The sequence below is a fragment of the Diceros bicornis genome, chromosome 8 (assembly GCF_020826845.1).
Source record: "Diceros bicornis minor isolate mBicDic1 chromosome 8, mDicBic1.mat.cur, whole genome shotgun sequence".
Classification (NCBI taxonomy): domain Eukaryota; kingdom Metazoa; phylum Chordata; class Mammalia; order Perissodactyla; family Rhinocerotidae; genus Diceros; species Diceros bicornis.
In genome coordinates, this window is record NC_080747.1 from 6,016,645 (window position 1) to 6,043,852 (window position 27,208).

At 52.0% G+C, this 27,208-nt stretch overlaps 2 protein-coding genes across 5 annotated transcripts in view; one reads left to right on the top strand and one right to left on the bottom strand.

Annotated features, from left to right (window-relative positions):
• EVC (EvC ciliary complex subunit 1) overlaps positions 1–19,762 on the bottom strand; it is a 76,959-nt gene extending 57,197 nt beyond the window's left edge. For 3 of the 4 annotated variants that reach the window (XM_058546708.1, XM_058546707.1, XM_058546709.1), the window contains exons 1-5: positions 19,453–19,762; positions 13,547–13,672; positions 7,401–7,484; positions 4,465–4,697; positions 2,990–3,074 (exon numbers count right to left, since the gene is read on the bottom strand). In XM_058546708.1, coding sequence (XP_058402691.1) covers positions 2,990–3,074; positions 4,465–4,697; positions 7,401–7,484; positions 13,547–13,672; positions 19,453–19,626 — 702 coding nt within the window. In that variant the 5' untranslated portion in view covers positions 19,627–19,762. The remainder of the gene's footprint in view (positions 1–2,989; positions 3,075–4,464; positions 4,698–7,400; positions 7,485–13,546; positions 13,673–19,452) is intronic. The other variant, XM_058546705.1, reaches the window with a different exon arrangement.
• Positions 19,763–21,538: 1,776 nt separating this feature from the next.
• Positions 21,539–27,208, top strand: part of EVC2 (EvC ciliary complex subunit 2) — a 138,440-nt gene continuing 132,770 nt past the window's right edge. The window contains exon 1 of the mRNA XM_058546710.1: positions 21,539–21,739. Within this exon, the coding sequence (XP_058402693.1) occupies positions 21,560–21,739 (180 nt within the window). The 5' untranslated portion in view covers positions 21,539–21,559. The remainder of the gene's footprint in view (positions 21,740–27,208) is intronic.

Genomic DNA, 27,208 nt, shown 5'->3' on the forward strand with positions numbered 1-27,208 from the left:
CTTTTTGACTCCAAACTGAATCAGTAATATTTATGGGTCTTGTCCCATTCCTTTCAATTTTAAAAACTTTTTATTTTGGAATAATTATAGACGTAGAGAAAGGTGCAGAAACAGTCGAGTCCGGTGGGTTCACCCCGGGGGTGACATCTACATCACTGAAGTACAGTATCAACCCGGACATGGGCGTTGTTCCACTGGACTTAACTACAGACCTAACTCGGTTCACCCATGCTTACACGCACTCATTTGTGTGTGTGTGTGTGTGGTTCTACACAATTTTACCCCATCTATATAGTCACGTTACCACTGCCACAATTGAGACAGAGAATGTTCCAGCACCAAGAGGGATGCCCTAGTTCTAGTGCTCCCCTTTATTAGCCACCCCCCACACGCACATCCCCTAACCCGTTCTCATCTCCGCCATTCTGCTTTCAAAGGTTACAAGTGCAGCTTTTCTCCACCTCCCAGATAAGCCCAGCAACAGTTTCTTCCTCCTCAAGTGCCCCCAGGGAGCTCCAAGCTTCTGGGCTGCATGACGGTCTCATCTGGTCTGAACTCTGACCTGTGATGACGGATCTCTACCAGGAAACGAAACTTGAGGTCTTCGTGTAACACGGCCCCCTCCCACTCGCCACGTTTCTACAGGTCCTGCACACGACGAAGATACGCCCCACGGTGAATGAAGGGCCTTACCCGTTGAGCAGCTCTCCCAGGGCGGTGTCAGTGTCAGCTGGACACATTTCTGTTGAGCGCCTACTACATGCAGAGCACTGTGCTGGGCCCTGGGGACACACAGACCTTGTGCAGAGACAGACCTCATTGGGGTTCTGACTCTGCCATTCACCAGCCATGTGGTCTTGGGCAACTGACTCGATCTTTCTGAGCCTCAGGTTCCTCATAAGTGAAACAGCAGTGAGGGCTCGAGATCAGAGATTTGAAGCACTTAGCCTAGCAGAGTATAAGTGCTTAATGAAAGGTGCTGTGATGGTGCTGGTCATATAGCCCCCACACAGCCTGGAGAGGTGCCCACAGAGACCCTTCAAAGGGGGACAACTTGACTTCCTAGTAAGTCCATGGGGTAAGAGCTGGAAGGACATTATCTTTACACCTTTCCTAAAGTGGCCCAGAGAGGGGAAGGGACTTACCCAAGGTTGCACAGCTCATGAGTGTCAGAGGATAGACTAGAACCCAAGTCTCTGACTCCTCATCTGGTGTTTCCGGAACTTCCCCAGGTTCCAGCTCCGTGTCTCCCTGCAGGGAAGGCACCGTCCCCACACTCACCCAGATCCCCTCTTGCACACTCTCACAGTACTCTCTCGTTTGCTCTGTCATACTGTGTGCCACTGGGCATTTGTGCTGCCTGTTTACCGCCATCTCCCCCTGGACAGTGGGCTCCACAGAGGCAGGGGCCATCCTGGCACTGCGCCTGGCACGGGGGAAGGCTGCCCACAGAGAAGTGGGCAGACGAGTGACGTGGATACTCTCTCCAGAGAGCAGGCTGCTTCCCTGTGGGCATTCACTGGGTATCCCGGGGGCGAGGTCAGCCAGGACCACGTCACCCATCAGCTGGGTGGGGCTCTGAGCACAGAAATAATCGACCCTCCAGGGAGCACAGAGCCTTTGGGAAAATCGCCAGGGCCACCTGCGCAGGTGGACCAGGTGTGGCCGAATGACAGCAGCCTGCTGCTGCAGGTGGGCCGGTGCCTCGTGTCCACGGGCCTCTGCCGGGGTGGGATGTGGTGAGGCTGCGGGAACAGGCTCTATTTCTGGAACCCTAGTATGATTTATGGCTGCAAATACTGGCCCCTGGCGAGGAGGCCCATCCTGCTCACACGGGGCCCACTTTTCTTTTTGCCGCATCCCCCGTGATATTCTTTTATTTCTCCAGTTCATAATGAAGCACCTTGTGGGCATGTCTGTCTGTGTCCCTGCTTTTACCTCTGTCACTCTCTCCATCTACCCATCTCCCTTTCTCTTTCCAGCAGGCCTCTCTCTCCCTCCTCTCTGCAGGTCTCAGGCCTCCTTCAATAATTCAGAGAACATGCCTCAGGGAGAAACAACTCCTCTCTCTAACCCCCTGCCCTTGACACCCGGCTAACCCCTGGGGGGCTCCGTAGCTACAGGGGCCTCATCTCTCTGACTTCCCGCAGCTCCCGTCCAGTGGTGGGATTCACTCAGAGACTATGTGCATCTGGCGGAGACCAGTCTTGTCTTCCTGATGTCAGGAAGGCTCTGAGTTCTCCTCCATTCACTCAGAGAATGCGTGCCTATAAAAAGGCACTACACGTCCCATCTTGGCTCCAACTTAGAGCCTTATGACTTTGGGTGAGTCCTCCTCTCTGTGCCTCAGTTTCCTCATCTGTAAAATGGAGATAATAATGGCACCCACCTCTCCAGGTTGTGGTGAGGTTTAAAGGGAACCACCTGTATAACACCCCAGGCCTAGGACATAGTAAGCACTCAATTAAGTTAGCGCCGCCTAACGACGGTTCGTCAATGACAGACTGCATACACGATGGTGGTCCCATAAGTTTAGTACCATATAGCCCAGGTGTGTAGTAGGCTCTACCATTTGGGTTTGTGTAGGTCACACTCTATGAAATTCGCACAACAATGAAATTGCCTAACGACGCATTTCTCAGAAGTATCCTCGTCGTTAAGCGAGGCATGACTGTATTATTCTCATATCATCATTCCTTTAAAAACACTGCTCTTCTAGACATCTTCGACCTCTGTCTCCATCAGGAGGTGTGCCCCGACCATAGGTCTCCTCTTTCTGCTCAACCCCTCAGCTCTGGTTACAGCAAAGCCTGTGCCCCATCCGCAGCCACGAACCGCTTTTCCATTCTGTGGTCAGACGCCCAATGCTGCTCTCCCCTCCGCTGTCACCGAGACCCATTTCCCGAGGGTCTCCGGGACTCAGCGCACAGACAGCCTTGTCTCCCCGTCCCTGCCCCAGCAAAGGGAGAGGGCACGCCTCCCCACCTACCACGTGCTCCTCCTGCCTCAGCAACGCGTCCACACGCAGCAGATCTCTCAGGTGGAGGCTGTAGATACACAAGTCAAGGTCCACACTGCAAGTCGAGAGAAACAGAAGAGGCTTTGAGAGGACTTCAAGTGGGGAGAGGTCACCGAGCATTGGCACGTCCCTGCTCAGGACAAGCCAGGGTGCATCCTGGCCCCAGATTTTAAATTCTGCAGCCTGCAGAGATCCCTAATGACCACCAAAGATTTATAGGAAGGAATCAAAGGAGCTATGTGAAACTCGCATCTGATCAGAAGGGAACAGTCATTGGGACATCAAAGAAAAACATAAGTGAGAGAAAATAACACGTCCTCCCTGGGCATTTTCACGTGTAGCGTCACATGTCACCTTTCCTCAGGGCCATCACGGAGACATTCTCGTGCCCATTTTACAGATGAGGAAACTGATTCAGACATCAAGGGTAACACGGTCACAGGGCAGATAGGTGGTGGGGTGTACACAAAGGCCCATGACCTTTTCTCCCACAAAGGCAAATGCGTTTTAAACGACTACACTCCCACCCGCACTGTTCCGAGTCTGCTAAGTCCAGAAGCTCACACAGCTCCTCCCAGCCAGGTGGGCGGAGCTAAGCAAGCTCCTGTCCGACGACGTCCCTCCTTCCCTGGGCCACCTTCAGGGTCAACACCAAGCTCTGGGGTCGGGGCCACTCTTTCCACAGCCCTGAGCCGGGGCCGTGCCTGGCTCACCTCACCCAGGGCCCCTCGGACCCAGCGACCTTCAGAGCAGACAGAGGCCTGAGGACAGACGCTCGAACCCGCAGACTGAGTTCCTTGAGCACCTACCATGTGCTGAGCCCTGCTCTGGGCTGGGTAGTTGGGTGATTTAGAGAGTGGGCTCTGGAGATACGGTGGTGGGGTCAAACCCAGCTCCATCACTCACATGCTGTGTGACACTGGGCAAGTCATCAGCCTCTCTGTGTCTCGCTTTATTCTTCATAAACAGGAGTAATAATAGCACTTACCTCAGAGGGTTGTTAGGAGGAATTAATTCTCCGCCTGATTAATATCTATTCATCACTGAGCCTGTCCCAGGCTCCCACTGGGCAGTAGGGACACAGTACGAAGAAGACAGACCTGATCCTTGTGCTCATGTGATAATTAATCCCTGCGATGTGCTTAGCACTCTGCTCCGTACACAGAAGGCACTCAATCAGTGCTAGGTGCTGCTGTGCAATGCACGGGGCACGTCCCTGATTAAACGAGGCCCCCTGAGGTCTCTCCCCAGGGCTCAGGCCTGCCTCCATCACCCCACGCTGGCCCTAACCACACAGTAAGTGACAGAGGGATACGGGGCTCCAGCTGTGACACTGGGTCCCTGTGTGTCCGTGGCTGGGTCACTTAACCTCTCTGGGCCTCTGTTTCCTCCTCTGACAATGATATGGCCCATTGGTCTGCAGCCTCCATCCGGCCCCTCCTTACCTCTCACAGGTCAGCGCCTCGGGGAAGCTGTTTGCCCGGAGGAAGGTGCGGCTGAGGAACCTGTCGTCGCTGGTGGCCGAGTGGATGCTGGACGAGGAGCTGCAGTCGTCCTTCTCGGCCTGGCTCAGGCTCCCCAGGCTGCTGGAAGGCGAAGCCTCCACCGGCTGGTTCGGCAGAACAGCCTGCTTCAAGTTTTCGTGCAGAGACGGGTTGGAGGAACCGTCGGCCAGAGGCTGGGGCGGCAGGAGAGAAAACACACTCAGTCCCCGTGACCTGCCACGAGTTGTTTCAGCAATCCCACCAGCGATACAGGACGGCAGCTCCCGGAAGGCCGGCCTGGCAGAGTGGGGAGGGGAGTGAGTGACATGGTGGAGCTCCTGTCCCAGGGTCACGGTGACACCTGCACCCCAGGGACCCGTGTCAAGTGAGCTCTAGTCCCTTCACTTATCCCCAGGAGGCAAGGCCCTCTGCACCAGGCTCTCACCCCTTAGCTATTAGCCTGGGTCTGTTCCCCGATGGACCACCTGTACCCCGCACTCGGCTGCCGGCTCTGACCTCCTCCACAGCAGGCCCACCTGCCCTGCCCTGTCTCCCTCACTGCTGTCTAGACCCCCGGGCCTGCTCTGTCCACCAACCTGCTGACCACTTAGCTCTTCTCCACCTATGTGGGCGTCACCCTCCTGCCCCCAGGCCTTCAAGGTGGCTCCTCACTGCCCTGGGATAGACTCAAAGTTCCTTATCCAGGAACTCCAGCCCCACGCACTGCCACAACCACACGAGGTCACAGCCCCGCGGCTGGCACAGCCGAGGGCTCAGCAGATGTCAGCAGCCACCTCTGTCCAGCCTCGGCTTCTGCTGCTCCCAGGTGTGCGGGCCCCAGGGGTACTGAGCAGGCTGCCGACTCCAAACCCTCCTGGTCATTCATTCTTCTGGGCCTTTCCAGATGCTGGTCCCCTTGCCTGAAACATCCCCGACTCATCGTCTGCTGGGCCGAGCATCCCTCCCTCCAGACATAGACCCCAGAGTCTTCCTGCCCTTGTACCCAGGCCCAGCCCATGCTGCTCCCACAGGCCCCTGGTCATTTCTGTCTTGCCTGTCACCACACACTGTCCTGCAATCTCCACCCAGACTGTGAGGGCCTCCAGGGCGAGGAAGATGCTGTCCAGACCACCGGATAATCCCAGTGCCCCCCACAGAGCCTGCCCAGCAATGGGTGTTAAAATGAACAAATGCCCCTGGCCTGGGAGTTCTGTCCCTTCATCCACCACCGGATAGCTAAGTGAAGGAAGTGGTTCCCAATGTGTGTTCCAGGGAATAGCTCCATGAACTATAACCAGTTACCATGCACCATAAGGGTTCCGCAGAAAAATTAATTTGGGAAAGTCTGTGTTAAAAAGGTGGAATACGGGGCCAGCCCAGTGGCTCAGCAGTTAAGTGCACGTGCTCCACTTCAGCAGCCCGGGGTTCGCAGGTTCGGCTCCCGGGCATGGACCGACGCACCACTTGTGAAGCCATGCTGTGGTAGCGTCCCATATAAAGTAGAGGAAGATGGGCACGGATGTTAGCCCAGGGCCAGTCTTGCTCAGCAAAAAAAAGAGGAGGATTGGCATCAGATGTTAGCTCAGGGCTGATCTTCCTCACCAAAAAAAAAAAAAGAAAGGTGGAATAATTTCTTTGGTGCAGGAATTCTCCATATCTCCTTCAACATGCTCTGGCTGTCTTCAAAAGCAAATAATAGTCTAAAAAACTGAACGTGTACTGAGGTCTTAGATGTCACACAGTGTTCTAAGCCCTCATGTCTGTTATCCTCTCGAATCCTCAAAACAACATGGTGAGGCAGGAGGGCCATTACCCCCGTCTCATAGATGAGGAAACTGAGGCTCTGGGAACTCAGGAAGTGGCCAACAGTACACGGCTGAGACGGGGGTTAGGACTGAGTCTGTGTGACTCCAGGGTCCGTCCTCTCTACTGCCAGGAGAGCAGGAGCATGCCCCTGAACTTACTTGACCAGGAAACTCTTTCCTTCACAGAGTGGCTCATAGGCCGAGGGCTCCCTGAAGTACACGGAATATGCCGCTCTCTGTGATACTCCTGGCCACAGGTGTGAACACCTGGCTTCAGGTGTGAGGCCTCTAGCCAGGTGTGGGGGTTGACTCTGGCCCTGCCCCTTCCTGCAGGGTGACCTCGGGTAGGTCCTTAGCCTCTCTGGGCCTCAGTTTCCTCGTGTGTAAAGTGGAGATAACAATACAGTCATACACCACATAATGACACTTCGGTCAACGACGGACTGCACAGACGATGGGAGTCCCATAGATTAGCACCATATAGCCCAGGTATGCAGTCTGCTATACCATCTGGGTTTGTGTAAGTCCACTCTGACGTTCACACAATGACGAAATGGCTTAATGCCAGATTTCTCTGAACCTATTCTCATTGTTAAGCAATGCACAACTGTATTATTTATCTTAGAAGAATACTGCCAGGCTGAAATGCCTAATGCATGACAAATGCTTAGCACGACGCCAGCCCCATAGTAAGTGTTCAGTGTCAGCTGCTGGCATTAGCCCTGGGGTCTGCGAATGAGGATGAGTGTTAGTTACTGGGTCAGTATCAACATTTGTATTCGTGTCAAAAGAGCATGGCGGATGCTGCCCTACTGTGCCGTCACCTGGTGTCCCTAGGGACACAACGGACCACGATAATTCCTTACCTTGCTAGACCAGGAACATACCCCATCCCTGGCAAAGCTGTCATAAAACGGATTAACCCTAAAGTTCTGCTCAGTTACAAAGGCTCAAAAGTATCCCTATTACAATGACTTGCCATAAAACTCTCAAACAGGACCAAAAGTCTCACATTTAATCCCCCATTCCTACCCTAACCTCAGGTACATTACGGAATAATTGCGTTTCTAAGAGGGAGCTCAGAACTCTCACCCGGAACTTCTGATTGATGGGATAGACGACTTTTGCCTTCAGTGCAAATGCTGTGATATTGCTGTTGAAAGACGGCCTACATTCCTGGGAAGGAAAGAAAACAAATGGCATGTTCCATAAAACGAAGGATAAACCACCAAGAGTTTCCAAAATGCCGCAACCCATTTGTAACAGTGGCCTCAGGGAGGGACCATAATAGGCACATTTAGATCCAAGTAAGTGCTCACTTGCTAGAGCAATGGATGAATGGATGGATGAATGGGTAGATGGTTGGTGAATGGACAGATAGATAGATGGACAGATGGAAGGATGGATGGATGGATGGATGGATGGATGGATGGACAGATGAATAGACAGATAGATGGATAAGTCGGAAGATGGATGGATAGATGGCTGGATGGGGGATGGATGAATGTACGTGGGTGGATGGATGGACAGATAGTTGTTATCAAAAGAGAACAGCACATTCTTCATTTAATTCTAAGTCTTCAGCTTTGGAAGAAATAAGGATCTAGTCCAAAGTCTTGCATGAATATTGCCACATGTAAGTGTTTATACCCCTGACGACTCTAAAATTATTCTGTTTTCTTTTTCTATAATTTTTATTGTGAACACCTTTTAGTGGAAAAAGAAAACACAGAATAATTTTAGAATCATCGGGGTATAAACACTTACATGTGACAATATTCACACAATACTTTGGATTAGATCCTTAAACAAAAAGAAGTGGTTGGGCAAGTCTGTAACCTCTCAGCCTCAGTCTTCCCAGACAGTAACAGGTGCATATCTGCCCCAGGATGGCGTAGAGAAGCTAAGCAGTGGGCGGCTGTAAGTAGTGGTATAAGGAGCTGCTGTCAAACCCTGCTCAGGAAGTGCCTCCCCTGGGAAGCCTTCCCTGACTGTAGCTGGATGGACTTATTCATGCCTCCTCTACACCCCCACATCCTCTCTGTATGTCTTCACTTGGTGAAGTCAGCGCTGAATAAATGCCTTGGAAACACCAGCAGGTGGATGAAGGCGAGCAGGCAGACAAGTCAGGAGACTCCAGACCAGGAGCAACGTCCACTCAACAGTCCTGAACAGGTGACAGGTGCAAACTGCATCTACATCTGTTTCAATGCTTTTCAACCAAATCTTGAAGAAACCAAATGATTGGTTTCCAATTGCTGATTTCACCTTGGAATAAGACACCCTATGGCGGGGAACACAGAAGGAATGATCACTTCCTCATAATGTGGGATGTTGAAACAGCACCGGACCGTGGCCCACACAGGTCTCCAGAGAGGGGTTCACCCACGTGATGCCCTTCTGAGCAGGGCAGCGAGGGTGAGGGCCCCGGGTCTTGTCATTTCTATCTATACGTTATGACTCACAAAAACAGACTTAGATGACAAGAGTGGGGCAAGACCCCCAACACGTGCTACCTCCTGAAGCTTCCAAGGACCCTGCCACAGAGGTTGCTGTCTCCACGTCCCAGACAGGGAAGATGACAGAGAGGTTAAGCCGTGTGCCCGAGGTCACACAGCTAATAAATGCCAGAACTGGGATCTGAATTCGGATTCCCTGGCTCCAGAGTCCCTCCTCTTTAGCTGACACCATCCTGTCTCCTTCAACGTGATACCAAAAGGACAAGTGTGGGAGCCAGGAAATTCAAGGAAGTGGGAGTTCAGGAGAGCCGGCCCCTGGGCTTGGCTTCACCAGGCCCCAGGGCCACAAGTCAGATCCTGGGGTGCTGTTACCCCCACACCCCAACCCGCCATGTCCAATCAACCATAAATCTCACCAACTTAACCTCCTAAATGTCTCTCAAATCCACAGCCCTGGGCCAAGCCACCCTCACCGTTACCCTGAAGGCTGCAACGGCCTCCCAGCTGGCTCCCCATCCGTGTACTGAGGGCCTACTGTGTGCAGGCACTTGATGCACACTTGCTCATTTAATTATCACAAGACAGTCAGCGTTGGGAGGCTGGTGCTATGATCATCCCATTTTACGGAGAGGCAAACCAAGGCTCAGAGGCCCACACCTTCCAATCCATTCTCCACGTGGCAATCAAATGATCTTCTAAACACGCAGTTTCCATCACTGCCTGGCTTAAAACCCTTCCTGGCTTTCCTTTGACCCGGGGGAGCAGAGCATGGCCTGCCCCCAGCCCCCAGCATCCAGTCCCACTCTCTGCTTGAAGCTGTGTTGGTACAAAAGCAATGAGTGGCAGGAAGATTAAGAAGGCTGACTTCAGAACTGGTTCTATAATTTGCGGACCCAGCGCTAAATGAAGATGAGGGTGGGGGAATCCTACTCAAAAATGATGAAGAATTTCAAGACAGCAGAGTCCAGAAACGAGGGCCAGAGCCTGACTGAGCACAGGGCCTGTGACTGCACAGGTCGCGCACCCGTGAAGCCGGCCCTGGCTGATGTCCAGGTGGAGGCACACCTGCTCAGGGAAAGACGCTAAAGCACAAAGGGCACTGCACGTCTTGAAACTTCTTACAAACAGAAGTGAAAAGAAAGAACAGAATGAAAGGGGTGAAAAAGGAGAGGAAAGCATGGTCACTGCATTTCAGAGGTTCATTTTCAAAAGGGGAGACACAAAAACAAAATTGCACATAATGTGAAAAACGTAATTATAAGGAGAAAGGATGTGGATGGCTATGGGCCACCTGAGATGTTTGGAAGCAGAACGTGGGGACAAGGAGCCTGGGCATGTGCATTAAAAACACAATCCCAGCTGCCAGCATTACTCCAGCTGTGTGAGGAACCTCTGGACGCAATGGCTTTTCCATCCCACCGACTGCAGACTGCAGTCCCCTCAAGGGCAGGCCCAGTGACGGTCACGCGTATGTCCCGGGATGAAGGACCTAGAAGCACTTGGCAAACGGAATCAGTGAACAGGACTGAACAGGCTTCTGCTACCTGAACAGGACCCACCATTTTTAGTTTTTTACAGCTCTTCTTCTTAAGTTCATATGTCTTCCAAATTCTGATAATCTCCACAACCATAGCAAAACAATTATTCAGAAAATTGGTTATAGCACAAATTTACAACGTAAAACTTCTTCAGCTGAAGCAATGCAATTATTCAGAAAATTAGTTAAAGCATAACTGTAGGAAAAGAAAAGCCATTTCACTCCCTGACATAGAGGTGTTCCTTCAGTGAATGCACAAAACGCATCCATAGAGGAGACATCCCCTCCCTCCTCCAAAGCAGAAGGGCATGATGGAGAGGTCCGAGGCTGTGGAGTAGCACGCCTCAGAGCCTTCTGGAATCTTCTGTTTGTTTTTAGCTGACATGAGCTATTTATGAAAACAGAATTCATGTAAGGGGTGGCACGAGCCACAAACGCCTGGGCTTTCCGTGCATTCAAGGACGTCGGAGTTATAGCTCAACCCACCCCGTCGAAGTCGAAATCAGTCCTGCCCACATTCCTTGACGAGCTCAGTCTGCAGAAGGCAGGCGCGTTTTGGTAAGCCAGTCACCGGAACAGGCAGATCTTTAACTTAACGCTTGGCAATTATTAGCTTGATTATGGGCATCGGCGAGGCATGGCTAAATAGTTAACAGGTAAAACATTACTAGGTAGAAAAAATAAGCTAGCCTCCTAGGGGGGTAGGAAGACTGGGCTCCCCTGCAAACACTGTCTGAGCACCTATTGTGTGGCAGCAATGTTCACAGAGTTAACTCTTTGGTGACCCTGGGGGCCCAGCATCATTACTGTCATCGTAAAGCTGGGAAACCTGAGGCTCAGATAGGTTATGTTTCTTGCTCAACATCACACAGCAAACAGGTGGCAGAGCTGGGACCGGGTTCTGGGATTCTGGATCCCAAAGCCAGTGTTGTTTTCATCACATCCAAGGCTGCCCGCTGTGTGAGCGGGGTTATTTTTTTTTAATGGTTTTATTGAGATATGACTCACATACCAGGCAATTCAACCACGGAAAGTGTACAATTTAATAATTTTCAGTATATTCACAGATATGTGCAATCATCACCAGTCAATTGTAGAACATTTTCCTCACATCAAAAAGAAACCCTGTACCCTTTAGCCATCACCCCGTTCCTCCCATTCCCCTGCCCTCACCCTATGCAACCACTAGTCTTCTTTCTGTCTCATAAATTTCCCTGTTCTGGACACTTCATACAAATGGAATCCTATAATATGTGGTCTCCTGTGACTGGTTTTTTTCAGTTAGAGTAATATTTTCAAGGTTCATCCATGTTGCAGAATGTTTCAGGACTTCATTCCCTTTTATGGCTGAATAGTATTCCACTGTATGGACAGACCACACTTTGTCTATTCATTCGTCAGCTGATGGTCATTTAGGGTGTTTCCACATTTTGGCTATTGTGAACAGTGCTGCTATGAACATTTGTGTACAAGTTTTTACATGGACATATGTTTTCATTTCTATGAGCAGGGTTTTAATAACAACGAGGGAGGGGAACAGAGGGATAGAAAGAGACAGATGAGGGAAAGAGAAACAGGCAGGGAGACATCACACACCCACAGGCAAATCCACACTGTCACGCAGACATACACAGAGGCCCACAGAGACTCACAAAAAAAGAGAGATGGACATACAGAGAGACACACTGATACACACACAGGCACGGACACACATGGAGAGACAAGCACCTAGAAACAGAGAGGGAGGGAGCATGAGCTGAAGACACACAGCCATACCAGGACGTGTTGACTCATCTGTGGTGAGCCCTGCTCCTAGAGCAGCCAGGAGCTCCCTCTCCAGCTCCAGCGCCCCGGGTCAGCCCTGGGGAGGGCAGTGAATCCTTCCACGGGGTCCTGCCCAGGGTGGATGAGGGAAGCTCTGTCTCCAGAATCTGTGGGAAGTGCCTGCAGGGGGTGACTCCCCAAAACCGATTTTTCAACTTAACTAGAAGCTTCCCCCTACTGATTTCAAACTTTTTGGTGAAATTCATTTTAAAACACCGTGGTAAGCGGACGCTGCTGGCCATGACTGGGAGCGCCAGGGCAGTGGGGTGTGGGGAAGCGGCCCTCCCCGGGCAGGGGCCGAACAACCCCAAATCTCAGCTATGTGCCTCGGGACAGCGACCATCTCCCGAGCCTCAGTTTCCTCATTTGGAAAATGGCGATAGAAATAAGGTCAACCCCATGGGGCTGCTGAGAGAACTGCATGAGATAATCCACACGAGTGTCCACATCACTCGGAAATGATCTGTGTGAAAATGCGTGGCACTCGGCAGGGGCTAAAAAGAAACTTCATTCAGTCTTCTTTTCCCAGGATCTCTCTCTCCCTCTCTCTCTATATCTATCTACCTACCTAACTACCTGTCTTTACCTTTAGACAATTGAGGCTGAAAGACTGGAGCCTGCGGCACTTTCTGGGGACCAGGAAGTGACTAGAAATATCACGTCTTTGGAAGAAACGCCCTCTCCATCCGTGGAGCTCATGCGGGAAGCGATGCCTTATGGGCAGGCTCTGGCGGGATGGAGTAGGGGCCAGTGAGGAAGGAACAGGGAGAATCCATCTTTTAACATCTCCGTCAGAGGCCCAGAACTCCCACTCCCAGATATTCACCGAATATTTACTGAAAAGAAATAAAACGAAATGAAAACAAGTAAACAAACATATAGAAACATGCACAGAAGTGTTATTCAGAATAGCCAAACACTGGAAACAACCCACACTGTGGCAAATCCCCACAAGGGACTATGCAATTAAAAAGGATGAGTTATTGCTACGGGCAACAACACGGATAAATCTCAAAGGCATTATGTTGAGGGAATGCAGGCACAAGAAAGCACACGATTCCACTTAAAGAAGGTTCTAGAACAGCAAAACCAATCATGGCGACGGAAATCGCAACAGAGGCTGCCTCTGGAAGGGGTGGAGGATGGGAGGACTAACCAGAAAGGGGCACTAGAGAACTTTCGGGGTGCTGGGACGTTCTTGATTGGGTATCAGTTACCGGGGTGTATACACTTGCCAAACTCACCAAATGGTAAACTTAAAATCCGTGCATTTTATTGTATATAAATTATACCTCAAAAAAGAAGCCTACTGGGACCCGAGATCTGTCAGAGGCTCGTCTGTCTGACAGCTGTGCTGCCAGGTGGGACATACGACACCCAACGTCACCTCAGCAAACACACCCCAACACACAGCTTACGTCCAGAGCCTCCTCATCCTTCGAGGTCTGCGCTTCTCTCTTCCTCCTCCTGGGTGGGGAGGCGGTTTCCGAGGGGGTCTGTGCGTTAGACTCCAAATTCTTGAGCAGACTTTGAGCGTCATCTTTCTAAAATCCAAAGGGGGGGGGGACATTGAAGTCAGTCAGCCTAGTGCCTCTGTGACTTTAGCCACCAACCCCCCCAGCAGTCCTGTCTGCCCATCTCGGTGCTCCTGCCTGGCCCCATGTGTGCAGTGCCCCATCTCCCGCTCCCGCCTGGGCTCAGTGACACATCCTTCAAGACCGTCCAGGTGCCACCTTCCTGAGAAGCCCCCAAATCAGTTGTTTGTAAAACCAAATCAACACTCATGGTGCTTTGGTGGTCATTCCGGGAGGTGTGCGGAACCGTGAAAAACGTGAGTTGCCTGACGGGCGATTTTGCACTGCGACTGGACAGGGCGAGGCTCTGTCCTCTCGTCTCAGCTCTCCTACTGCAAACAAGGGGCCCTTCCCCGCACTATTGAGTGCCTTTTCTCCCCCACATTTTTGTGCTTTTTGTTGGCGATTTCGCTGTTTAAAATGGCCCCTGAGTGTAGTGCTGAAGAGCCGTCTAGTGTTTCTGGGCACAGGAAGGCCGGGATGTGCCTCACGGAGAAAACGCGTGCGTTAGATAAGCTTCGTTCGGGCCTGAGTTACAGTGCCGGCGGCCCTGAGTTCTACGTTAATGAAGTTACAATGTATATTAGATACGGTCTCTTTGAACAGAAACAGACATAAAACAAGGTTATGCATTGATGGGTTAATGAAAATGCTGTGACCAGAGTCTCGCAGAAGCCTAGCCCTGTGCCCCCAGGAGCAGTGATTCAGTATTTGCTGATTCTGTGTTTGAGGTGACTTTACAGAACATAACGATCCACTGTATTTAAAATCCAATTATGCCAGAGACACTCATCAAGCCTCTCTCTGACCAGCAGCTGCTCATGGATATAACCTTTGAAGTGAAGAAATATCGCCAGTTTGTCGCTGAGTCTGCAACTATTATGGAGCATCTACAAAGTGTCAGGCCTTATTCTTGTCACTGAGACTGGAGTAATGAACAACATAAACAAAGCCCCCGCCTCGTAGAGCTTACATTCCAGTGACAGGAGAGAGATGTAAGCAAACAAACAAATAAATATATAGTATGTCAGAGGTGATAAGTGTTATAGGGGAAAATAATGGAGGATGAGGGGATGGACAGTGACAGGAGGGGAAGGCCACCTGGATAAGGGGGCATTTGAGAAGGAACTTGAAGGACATGAGAGAGTAAGCCATTCAGATATCTCAGGGACAAGCATTCCAGGGAGAGGGCACAGCAAGTGCAAAGGCTCTGAGGCAGGAGCGTGCTCAGCATATCCAGGGAAACCCGTGTGGCTGCAGCAGGCCAGGGTTGGGTAGAGAATGGTAGAAGATGAAGCCAGAAATTTTGGGCTTGTTTGTTGAGCAGTCATAACTGACCAGTACAAGGGCTCTGCAAGGAAGGACCCAGTCTGATCATCCTACAGAAAAGACTCCAGGAGAAAAACCTCATCCACAGGGGAGCATCAGTTATTTGCTCCCCAGTTAAAAAATGACCAGGAGGCCAAGGGTCACCAGCCGCTTGAGGACAGACTCTCATATGAAAGAAAACCCCAAAACAAACAAAAGGAAAAAACAAGGAGGAAACAGACCCTGCACAGGGAAGAGAAAACTTAACACAAACAAAGAAACAATTATAATATCTTCAGAGACGTAAGGGGAGATATTACATTCACAAAATAAGAACAGGATAGGATAAACATAGAACATTTTGAGGACAAAAAAGAACTCTTGAAAATTAAAAATATGAACAACTCAATGCAAGTATAAAGTTGAGAAAAGTCTCCCCGAAAACAGTGTAAAAAGACAAAGAGATGAAAAATAGGAGAGAAGGAAGATACTTAGAAGCCCAATTCAACCAAAAAATGATAGGCATTCCTGAAAGAAGCAACAGAACCTATAAAAGGAAAAGAATCATCAAAGAAATCAAGAAAATGAGATTCTAGATTGAAAGGGCCTTCTGAACACACAGGACGATGGATTACTATCACCAGGACCCATCCTGGTGCATTTCACACACTGGGAGCAAAGAAAAGATCCTTTAAGATTCTATAGAGGAACACTAGGAAAAAAAGATTCCATGCAAAGTACCAGGGATCAGAATAGAACCTGATTCCTCAACATCAACAACGGAAGCTGGAAGACGATGGAGAAAATGCCTGCAAAATTCTGGGGGAAAATTATTTCCAGCCTGGAATTCTATAACCTAACTACTCTAACCAAATTACCAATAAAGGTAGAAGAACACGATGTTCTTCTCAAAAGAAGTTCCATCCATCCCTTTCTCAGACAGATACTGGAGGATGTGCTCCACCCACATGAGGAAATTAGCCAAGAAAGACAGAGCAGGGGATTCCTGAAAGGGGATCCAGCCCAGGAGCGAGGTGAGGAGGGCCCACGTGATGGCCCCAGAGGTCCCCCTGCACGGCAAAAGCCTAGAGCAGCTGCTTCTGGAACTTTAAGAACAAATAAATCCCTGGAGGGCTTGTTCAGCACAGCTTGTTGGGCCCCTCCCCAGAGACTCTCATCAGTGAGTGGGGCGGGGCCCGAGAACTGGCATTTCTAACAAGCTCCCACGGATGTTGACGCGCTGGTCTGTCCACACTGAGAGCACAGGGGTCTGGAGAGCAACCAGCTCAGACGGGAGCAGGCCAGAAGCTTTCTGGGAGACACGTTTTTCTAGAAGATTAAATTGATCCAACACCTAATGCATTCAAATGTCTTGAGAGGAAATGGACATAAACGGGGAGAGTTTAGTGTTAAAGGAATGATAAGTACACAGAATCTAAGCAAATGGGAATAACTGTGTAACTATTGATTTCAGGGAAAATAAAATGCTGTGCAAAAAAGGAAAGTAATCATAATCATAGCTGACCCCTGACTTACAATGAAAAATGTTTACAGGATCTTAATAAAGGAAACACTGAGTACTCATTTAACCAAAACTACCCTATACGTACACAGGGAGGGTGGTCGTGGTGGTGGCTGGGTGGGCGTATAGCTAAAGGAGGAGAGAGAAGAGACTAACTCACTCCCCCAGCCCCAGATGATGGCTGTTGCCTAAAGCGGAAAACACAAGAAGCAGCCTCGAAAGCAAGTTATTTAGAAATGGGGAGAAAATTACCAAAACAACCAGCTGAAAGATTTGGACAAGGTGGCTTCTGAGAAGTGGGAAATGGGTGGGGTGTTGCTGCTTGTAAACCAACACTTTAAATTATGTGCATGCATAACTTTGATGCAAATAAAAAGTTTTATGAAGCAATAAATAAAACTAATAAACAAAATAAAACAAAAACAACAAAAGGAAAGCAGTGCAAGACAAAGTGATGAGCTCCCCTTGGACCAGAGGAGGACAGAGTGCCCAGGACGCACGGGGGAGGAGGTGCCTGGTCTAGCTTCCCTGCGTGGTCTTCTCTCTGGGTCCTGAAGGATGAGCGCACAAGAGGCAGAGAACAGATGTGTGAAGCGCAGAGGCATCTGGGGATCAAGGAGATTCTGGGAAGCTGGAGAGCAGGAAGCGGTGGGTGCACGGGCACCTGTGTTAGGCTGGACGCCCCAGGGAAGGTAAGCCACTTTATGCACCACGCTGGAAACTAGCCATTATCTTTTGTAGGCAACCAGGAGTGACCGGAGGTTTTTAACCAGAAGAGTCCCATTGTCAGATGTGCACTTTAGAAAGAGCAGCAAGACGGAGGAGATGGAATAAAGGAGTCCACTTAGAAAACAGGTTGCTGCAAAGGTCACATTCAAGCCGTCAGACAATCTCGTCAGCCCCACCCTCCAGCCAGAGCCCCTCCATGCCCACGGCCCTGGCCTGAGCCACCACTGCCCTCAACTGACTAGTGCAGCCGTTACTGACCAGCTGTGCAAACCCAGACAGCCTGGGCAACCCCTGCAGGCCTCAGCTTACTCAGCTGCAATATGGGCTACCACTATGGTCAGAATGTTCATGCTCCCCCTCCCCCAGTTCATATGTTGAAATCCTAACCTCCAAGGAGATGGTATTGGAGGTGGGGCGATCGGATCGTGAGGGTGGAGTCCTCGTGAATGAGATCACTGCTCTTTTTTATCCCTCGACCCTTCCACTCTCTGAGGACACAGCCAGAAGATGTCAGTCTGCAACTCAGAAGAGGGCCGTCACCAGAACCCACCATGCTGGCACCCTGATGCCGGACTTCCAGCCCCCAGAATTGTAAGAAATCAATGCTTGTTGTGTATAAGCCACCCAGTTCATGGCATTTGTGTTATCGCAGCCCAAACAGACTACGACAGACGCTAACCGTCGTCTCACCCGGTAGCCCATGATTAAAAGCTCTGACTTAGGGGTGCAGACAGACCAGGGTGGAAATCCAGACCCACTGTTGACTCATCATGGGACCCTGGACAAAGAACAACCTGGCAGAGCCTGGTCCCCAGCTCAGGGGCCTGGCGTGAGGACAGAGAACCAAATGCCCGTGAACGCTCAGCTCGGGGCCTGCACCCAGTGAAGGCTCTGCGTGCTACTCCCTCTCCACACAAGACGCCCATGTCTCTCAGTGTCTCTCAATCACCAGCGGCATGTGACAGCCTCAAACTTACCTGCAAGTATCCTGCACTATTTTAGTTTCAGCCTGTATCACCCTTTGCAGCACAACACTCCCAGGAGTCACCTGCAGTGTGAAAGAGCCCAGGCTTACACAGGCTGGACTCGTCTTCTTTTCACGTGGGCCAGCAATGCGGGGACAAGACCACACCACCTACTCTCAGACCCCACCAGACTTCATGTCTCAAGGAGGTCAAAGCTGCAAGGACCTAAAATAGTGACCACACCACCACTGATCAAATGTATGCCAGGCATCTCCACACAGCATCCCATTCCATAACAACCGCCACATGAAGCATCCACGAATCCCCTTCAGGCAGCCGTCTGGGACCACCTCATCCACGTACAATACAGTGGCTTTGGGGTTAGACACACGGCTGTCATTCTGCCAAGTTACTTCACCTCTCTGTGCCTCAGTTTCCTCTTCTACAAAATGGAGACATTAATGGCACAAACTCACAAAGTTGTTTTGGGGATTCAGTGAGAAAATCCAGGTGAGCGCGGGCACACAGTCAGCATTCAGTAAAGGCTGGCATCAACATTTCCCCATCACAGAATTCACCAGGCTGTGTTACAGTCCAATGTTTACCTGTAATCTGTCCCTCTCCTTCTGGAGGCTGGAACCTCCAGGGGCAAGGGCAGGGTCTATCCTGCTCATTGATGTGGCGCCTGAGCCCCTAGGCCCGAGGCTGGCAGTGGAAAGTGCTCAGCAAACTTTTACTGTCGGGTGAATGAACGAATGTATACCAGTCGGGCAGCTGGGACTCAAGAGAGGCGAGCTACCTAATCTACACACAAGGAAGCAGGAACGGACACCCAGGGGTGAGAACCCCCAGCCTCCTGTCCACCACGCTGAGCAGGGCCCCTCGGCCCGCCTCTAGTGCAAACGCTTTGGTTCTACAGATGAGGAGACTGAGGCCCAGAGGACTTTAGCAGCTGTCCACGATCACACACGAGGAGTCGGATGGAGCAGGCACTTCTGGGGGACTCCAGGCCAGTGCCCTTCTGTCACCCTGCCGCCTCCCTCTCAAATCACTGACTCCAGCCCCCTCCTGGAGCAGAAGGGGAGCCCGGGACAGGACCGGTTGCGCGCGATGCCCGCGATCACGCTGAAGCGGACGCCGACCCAGGCTGGAAGCCCGGACCCCGGGGCCGAGGGGGACCGCGCTCCGGGCGGCCCACACCCCGGCCGCCCGCTCGGCCGACCCACCTGGTGCCGCGGGCGCGCGCGGGCGGCGCGGCAGCCGAGCCAGAGGCCCAGGCCGAGGCCGAGCGCGGCGCCCAGCAGCACGGCGGGGGCCAGCAGCGCGGGCGCCGGCCGCACCGCGTCCCGGCCCAGCAGCAGCCGCGCGTCGCTCCCGCAGGCTGCCGCGCCGCGGGCCATCGGGGCTCAGGCGGCGGGCCGGCCGCATCCCGCCCGCTGCACCGTCCCCGCCAGGTCGGCGACGCCGACTCGGAGCCCGGCGGGCCCGGGGCGCCGCGCGCTCGGGGACTTCTCCGGCCTGTGCAGTCTCCTTCCTCCTGCTCCTCTCCCCCTTCCCGGCGCTGCCCAGCCCGAGGGAGGAGCCTGGGTCGTCCGCCCCAAACTTTGAGTCACCCCCGCCCCCGGCCCTGCCTTTGCACTGAGCATGCCCGGCCAGAGGAGCGGGCGGGCAGGACTGTTCTCAGCAAGGAGGACCTTGGGAAAAGTCTTGGTTTACACCGGGCCTCTTGACTTCCAGAAGAGAAGGGGAACCCAGCCACGGAGGAGGGTGTTGCTAGGTTAAGGTGATTGACCGCTTACGATATGCTAAATAGCCTGATGATTTCAGTAACTTTCTCAACAACCCTCTGAGATGAGTACTATTATCCGCCCATCCTCCTGAAGAGGAAGCGCAGGGTCAGAGCGGTGAAGTGACCCAGTGCAGCTCCCACTCCAGCCTTGCTCAATCAGCCATCCTTGGGCCGCACAGTCCGGCGCCACTTCTGAACTTGTTCGTCTGAAGACTCCTGTTTTGATCCTATTTTCTTCCATGAACGGTCAATGCTTTCCTCTAAGACAATGTGTAGAGAGATTTTTATTCCTGGCCCCCTCTGGGAACAAGACACTGCATGGTCTTTCATTCACTCTGCATTTATGGAGACCTGCTGTTCCAACCAGCAAGGAACCAGACAAGGTCCAGGCATTGAGGGTCTCCTGGCTGTGTGGGAGACAAACGACCAGATGGGTTCAGCCTCTGTTCTTTCCTTAAGCAAACCTGTACTGCTTAGTACAGTAGTACAGTACAGCTACTAGAAGATACGCGGTCCTGGGTGCTGGGGGTACACACACACACACACACACACACACACACACACACACACACACGCTCCTACCCTTTGGAATTTAATTCCCTATAAGGGCAGGGGCAGGAATACCATGGGGATCCACTTCAAAAGAGAAGGTTTTCATGTTTTTAACCTAGATGTCCAGCTCAAGTTTCTGGTTTCTTCCATCATTTCCTTCCAACCCTTCCAGGTGGGCAAGAAGGGAAATATTATCCAGATTTACTTTTTATAGATGAAGAAAGTAACAGCTAGAGAGGAGACGCGCCCATGCAGGTCTTGCAGTTTGGAAACGGGACAGATATATCAACGCCTGTGTCTGTCTGGCTTCAGGGCTCACACTTTCCGCCGTGCGGAACTTCTTAAATGGCTCCTGAGAAGCGTCTCCAAGTCTCCTGGGAACCCTACGGGCAGTAACCTGAAGTTCTTGCTTTATGCTGGCTATTTCTTTGGATACTCTTTCTTTGGATAGTTTTAAAAACGTAGTGTCCCTCTCTGGGCTGTCTCGTCCCCTCTGGGCTCTCCAGGACACATGGCTCTGCCTCTCCAAACACTTCTCAGTTCTGTAATAGGGGCTGGTGGTGCTGGGGCAGAATATGGATTGAGCCTGGGGTGTGTGTCAGGGAAGGCTTATTGGAGGAGGTGGGCCTGAGCTGAGAGAGAACCGATGGAGTAGGCATTAGTGGCGGGCTCTTGGAACCCCCGACATCTTTGGGAGCAGGGGAGTGACCCGATCTGATTCGGGTACTGCTGAGCCCCTGGGTGGGGCGCGAGCACACTCGAGTCTGGCCGCCGGCGCCAGCCGCGCCAACTTTTCTCCCTGCCTCCCTCCCTCCCACGCCCGTCCTCCCCGCCTGCCGGCCCGCCAAGCCCCAGATGCCGGCGTCTGTTCCAGAAAACTTTCCGCGGAGGCTCACACTGAGCATGCTCGGCGGCGGGGCGGGCCTGGGGTCCGGAAGCTCCGGCGGCTCCGCGGCGCCCGCCGCTTTGGGGTCGCCGGTCCCGGGCGGGCGATGGGCTCGGCTGGCGCCTCGGGGCGCGCCACGTGGGTGCTCGCCGGGGGCCTCCTGGCAGCTGTCCTCGCCCTGCCCGATGGGTCTGGAGGCCGAGGCTGGCTCCCCGCGGGCCCGGGTCCCCTCCGGCGCCCCCTCGGGGCGCAGCCTCCCCCGGATGCCCCCGAGCGCACCGCGCAGGTAAGGAGGGCCGGCCCCCCAGTCTGTGGTCTGACTCTGGCGGCTTGGCTTCATCTACACTGGCGGCGGGGAGGCCCATTGGAGTTGGGGAAATTATCAGCAAGGGAGGATGGGATCTGAGTAGGATGCATCGCGTGGTCCTTAGTGTATCCCGCTTATGGCCAGATAACTCCCAGGAAAGGTGGAGACAGCGTGTGGTGGCTGCGGGCTTGGACCTGGCCAGCGGCCCCGGCCGAATGCCGCTCTGCTGCCTAAGAGCCCTGTGACCCGGGCAAGGCGCTTCACTTCTTGAGCCTCCGTTTCTTGGTCTGTAGAACAGGGCCGAGTGCAGGGTCTCCCCCCGAGTCGGTGTGCGAGTCAAATGAGTTCATGCGCGCTCTGTAGAGCGCCTTTCCTAGGTGAGCGCTCCCGGGAGTGCAGCGCTTGTTCAAAGAACAGTCTGAACTGCTGGCTGGAGTCTTACCGCACGGCGCTCTCCTGGCTAATGAGTTCAGCCTCTTCCCACTTCACCCTGCCGCTCCCTCTGTCGTCCCAAACTTGGAAAGGCACAGGGCCGTTGGGTCACCGTAGGTTTCCCCTCTGTCTTCTCCCAGAGCTGGTCACCGGTCCTACTACCTTTTCCTCCTGATCAGCTCCAGTGCCTGCCCCTCCCCGGTCCCACTGCACCCCCTGGGTTCAGTCCCCACCTCTTGGCCTCTGGCCTTTGGTGACTGTTTCCCCTAGGTCTCCCCACCCCCCCAATTTGTGCTCTTTTAATAATTTTTTTTATTTATTTTTTTTCCCCCAAAGCCCCAGTAGATAGTTGTATGTCATAGCTGCACATCCTTCTAGTCGCTGTATGTGGGACGCGGCCTCAGCAGGGCCAGAGAAGCGGTGCGTCGGTGGCCGCCTGGGATCCGAACCCCGGTGGCAAGTAGCGGAGCGCGCGCACATAACCACTAAGCCACCAGGCGGCACCCAACTTGTGCTCTGTCCCATCCGTTTGCCCAAATCTCCGGGTGATCTGTCCATGGTATACATCTGACCACTTCTTTCCTCTCCTTCTACCCCCTTTACCCCCAACCCTGTGGCAAACCCAGGCTTCTGTCCCCAGGAATGTCTGTCCAGTGGTCTGGCCCATCGCTGCCGTGGGGTCCTCCTGGCCCTCCCCCAGCGCCGCTGGTCCTGTTGTGTTCCCTACCTGCAGGCCCCAGGGCACCTGCTCAGATTTTTAAGGGTCTTAGAGGAGATTATCTCCACTTTCTATTATTGGTTCTTAGGTTTTCACCAGAAAAGACAAAATAATAATACTGTGTCAATGTATTGAGTTTTTAAGAAGTACCATGACAGAACATTTTCACAAGGTCCTTTCACTTGCTCCTGCCCCGTGAGGTGGGAAGCATCTGGCCCATTTTGCAGATGAGAAAACGGAGGCCCAGGGAGCCACGCCCCAGCCCTCTCCTGTGGGTCTCACCTTGACCCTCACGTTCAGAGCCCACTCGCCCCACCTGCACACGCTCTTCCCTCTGGGAAGCCAATGCTGGAACATTCTGGTGGATGTTTGTTGCTAAGCTTTACAGGAAAGCACTGTGAAAACCTGAACATAAAAGCTCACTGTTAAGTTATTATCTGTCTATTCCTGCAAAGGGTGAACTAATAGGCTGTTATAGCCATTTGCCAGATGTTGTAAAACTGCTGTGTCCAATACAGTAGCCCTAGCCCTGTGTGGCTATTTAAATTTAAGCATTTCAACTGCTCAGTGCCCCCACCTGCTAGTGACAGCCCAGACTATAGAACATTCCCATCGTCACAGAAAGTTCTCTTGGAAGCAGTGAAGGGTGGAGTGGCCAGGAGGCTTCTGAGCCAGCCTCTCATTACCGGTGTTTATGGAGGGTCCTGTGGGTGCCGGGCTCTGTTCTGGGTGCTTGGGATACAAGAGAACAAGACAGTCTCCACTCTTAAGAAACCTGCATTCTCGGGGCGGGAGAAAGACACTAAAGAACCATGTTGATCTATAGTGTGGCGGTTGGTGGTTCAGGCTGTGGAGAGAAATGCAGTGGGCAAGTGGCCTGAGAGAGACAGTGGTGAGTGCCATCTACACAGGGTGGGCTGGGAAGGCGCTTTGAGGAGGTGGCGGGGAGGCCAGAATGGAATGAGGGAGGGGCAAGGGCACGTGGTGGGCGGGAGCTTCCCAGAGTGACATAATAGCGAGGACAGAGGTGAGGTGTGCTTGATGTGGTCCAGGACCAGCAAGGAAGCCAGGTGTGGCCGGAGCAGAGGGGAGGGGCGGGGGGGTAGTGGGAGGAGGTGAGGCCGGAAGAGTGAGGAGGAGCCAGATCAGGAAAGGCCCCGTGGCCTGTGGTCAGGACTCTGGCTGTGAGATGGAAGCCACGGGAGAGGAAAGTGACGTGCTGTGACTCATCTTTGTAAAGCATGCCTGTGGCAGGTGTGAGAATAGAGGTCAGAGGGCAGAGGTGGAAGCAAGAAGACCAAGAGAGGCAGGTGGGAGACCAGGTGGACGATGGGGGCAACCTGGACCAGGGTGGTTAATGGTGGGCTGCTGAGAAGTTGTGGGATTTTGGATATAAATTGAAGGCCGAGCCAGCGGGATTTGCTGGGATTGGGTGGGGACTGAGAGAGAGAAAGAGAGGATCACGATGAAAGCAGGGGTCGGCCTGAGCAAATGGAAGCATAGAGACACCCTCTGCTCAAATGCAGAAGCCGTGGGGAGGAAATGAAGAATTCTGATCTGGTCTTGTTGAGTTTGACGTGCCTATGAGGCGTCCAGGTAGAGATGTCCAGTGGAGTGCTGGATGGGGAGTCTGGATTTGGGGGGCGAAATCTGAGCTGGAGATTTATACCGGGGAGTGGTCAGTGTATAAATGTCTTTAACGCCACAGGGCCTGGCTGAGCTGTGGCGAAGAGTGAGGCCTTAGGGCAGAGCCTGGGATGTCCACGTCCTGATCCCCAGATCCTGTGAACGTGGTAGGTTACCTGGCAAAGGGGAGCTAACACTGCAGGTGGAATTCAGGTTGCTAGTCAGCTGACCTTAAAAAGGGAGGTCATCCTGGACTATCCGGGGGGTCCCAGGGTAATCACAAGGGTCCTTAAAAATAGAAGAGGGAGGCCAGAGAGAGAGTTGGAAAGAGATGTGACATTGGAAAAAGGTCAGAGTGATGCACTGTGAGAAGGACTCAACCTGCTGTTGCCGGCTTTGAAGATGGAGGAAGGGAACATGAGCTAAGGAGTGTGGGCTGCCTCTAGAAGCTGGAAGAGGCTCCTTTAGAGCCTCTAGGAAAGAATGCAGCCCTGCTGAAATCTTGATTTTAGCCTAGCACGACTCATGGCCCCCAGAACTGTAAGGTAATAAACCTGTGTTGTTTGAAGCCACTAAGTTTGTGGTAACTTGTTACAGCAGCCATAGGATACTGATACACTCACATATCAAATGCTGCTGGTAAGTTGTGTGCAGTGAGGATGGAGAACTGGTCGTTAAACGGGGCCTTGTAGAGGTCATGGTGACCTTGTCAGTAGCTGGGTGGTCTTGGAGAGAGGGATAACCAGGGAGGGGAAGGCTGGGCATTGAAAGGTGGTGTCAGCTGGCCCCTGGGCTTGGTCTCCGTGAGAAGAGTTCCCCAGAGTGGCCAGGGAGCCCCCAGAGAAGCACTCCCCAGGCTGGTGATGCTCAGAAACCAGCAAGACCTCTGGGATCAGAGACACTCAAGGCTCTCTGGCACCCAGGGCTACCCAAGGCCTTCTTGGGTTGTTGGCTCCCTGGGAACCTGCCCCTTCCTCCCACGTGGAAACCTCTGTTGGTGAAGAGACCTTTGTCCCTTGGTGAGGTCAGGGGCCAGGTCTGCTTCGCTCACTGTGTGGTGTCTAGCACAGAGCCTGCCGTGCAGCAGATGCTGGTAGAAAGACTGAATGGAAATTTCCAGGGGGCAGGGGTTGTGTGGGAGTTGGGTGCACCGTAGCACCACTGTTCACCCCAGAGACCTCACAAATGTATTTTATTTTAGTTAATGGACTTTATTTTTAGAACAGTTTTACGCTTTAGAAGAATCGAGTACATAGTACAGAAAATTCACATACGCCCCACACACAGTTTCCCCTATTATTAACATCTTACATTAGACGGTACATTTATTACAGTTAATGGACTAATTTTGATATATTATTATTAAAGTCTGTAGTTTATTCAGACTTCCTTATTTTTTTTACCTATATCCCTTCTGTCTCCCAGGCTCCCATCCGGGACACCACCTTACATGTAGTCATCACGTCTCCTTAGGCTCCTCTTGGCTGGGATGGTTCCTCAGACTCTCTTTGTTTTTGATGACCTTGACAGTTTGAGGAGGACAGGTCAAGTATTTTGTAGGGTGCCCCCCTATTGGGATTTCTCTGGGTGTATCCTCTCAACACGGTCTGTTGCTGTTGGTGTTGACCTTGATCTCCCGGCTGGAGTAGAGGTGGTCGGGTTTCTCCACTGTGAACTAACCCTTCCCCCCTTTCTGTGCTCTACTTTGTAGAAGGAGGTCACGCTGCACAGCCTGGGCGGTTGTTTTTATCATGAGATTTTTCTTCTGCCAGGTGGCAGGGAAAGACTTGCTCCATCCACATCAGAATGTCACAGCAGTGTCTGACATGTGGAAGTCTTCTTTTGAGGAAGAGGTGCCTCTTTCCACCTTGTGGAAGGACCTTATGGGCTAGTGGTTGTCCTGGCCACACACACCCGTCCAAGAAGGTCTCGGGGACAATGTTCATGTCAGGTGTAGGGGGCCTGGAGGACCCCAAAGGAACAGGCCTGCAAAGCAGCCCTGTGTGGTGGCTCCCATTGCTGAGTCCCTGTTATTATTGATGTTGCTGCTGTTGCAGTGACACATGGTCATATGCTCTTCGTTATGAGAAATGGAACAATACGATGGCACAGAAACAAGAAAGCCTCCTCTGCTGCCTGCACCCACGCCTCTCCTTTCCCCGAGGTCCCTGAGGCTAGCACTTTAGTATATCCCTTGCTAGGCTGTTAAAGATAATATGTGGTTATGATGTATTATGTTGTTAATATATAATTATATATTAAATATATGAATAATTAGTATTAAATATATTATTAAATTCTACATATACTTTCAAATTATTAAATATATATAAATATATGTACAAATAAAAGTAACTATATATAAATATATTTAAAATAAATATATGAATATAATTCTTTTTTTAAAGATTTCTTTTTTTGAGGAAGATTGGCCCTGAGCTAACATCGGTTGCCAATCTTCCTCCTTTTTTCCTCTTTTTTTCCCTCCCCAAAGCCCCAGTAGATAGTTGTATGTCGTAGTTGTACATCCTTCTAGTTGCTCTATGCAGGACACTGCCTCAGCATGGCTTGATGAGCGGTGTGTGTGTCCATGCCTGGGATCCGAACCTGCGGACCCCGGGCTGCTGAAGCAGAGTGTGCTACGCCACTGGGCCGGCCCCATAATTCTTAAA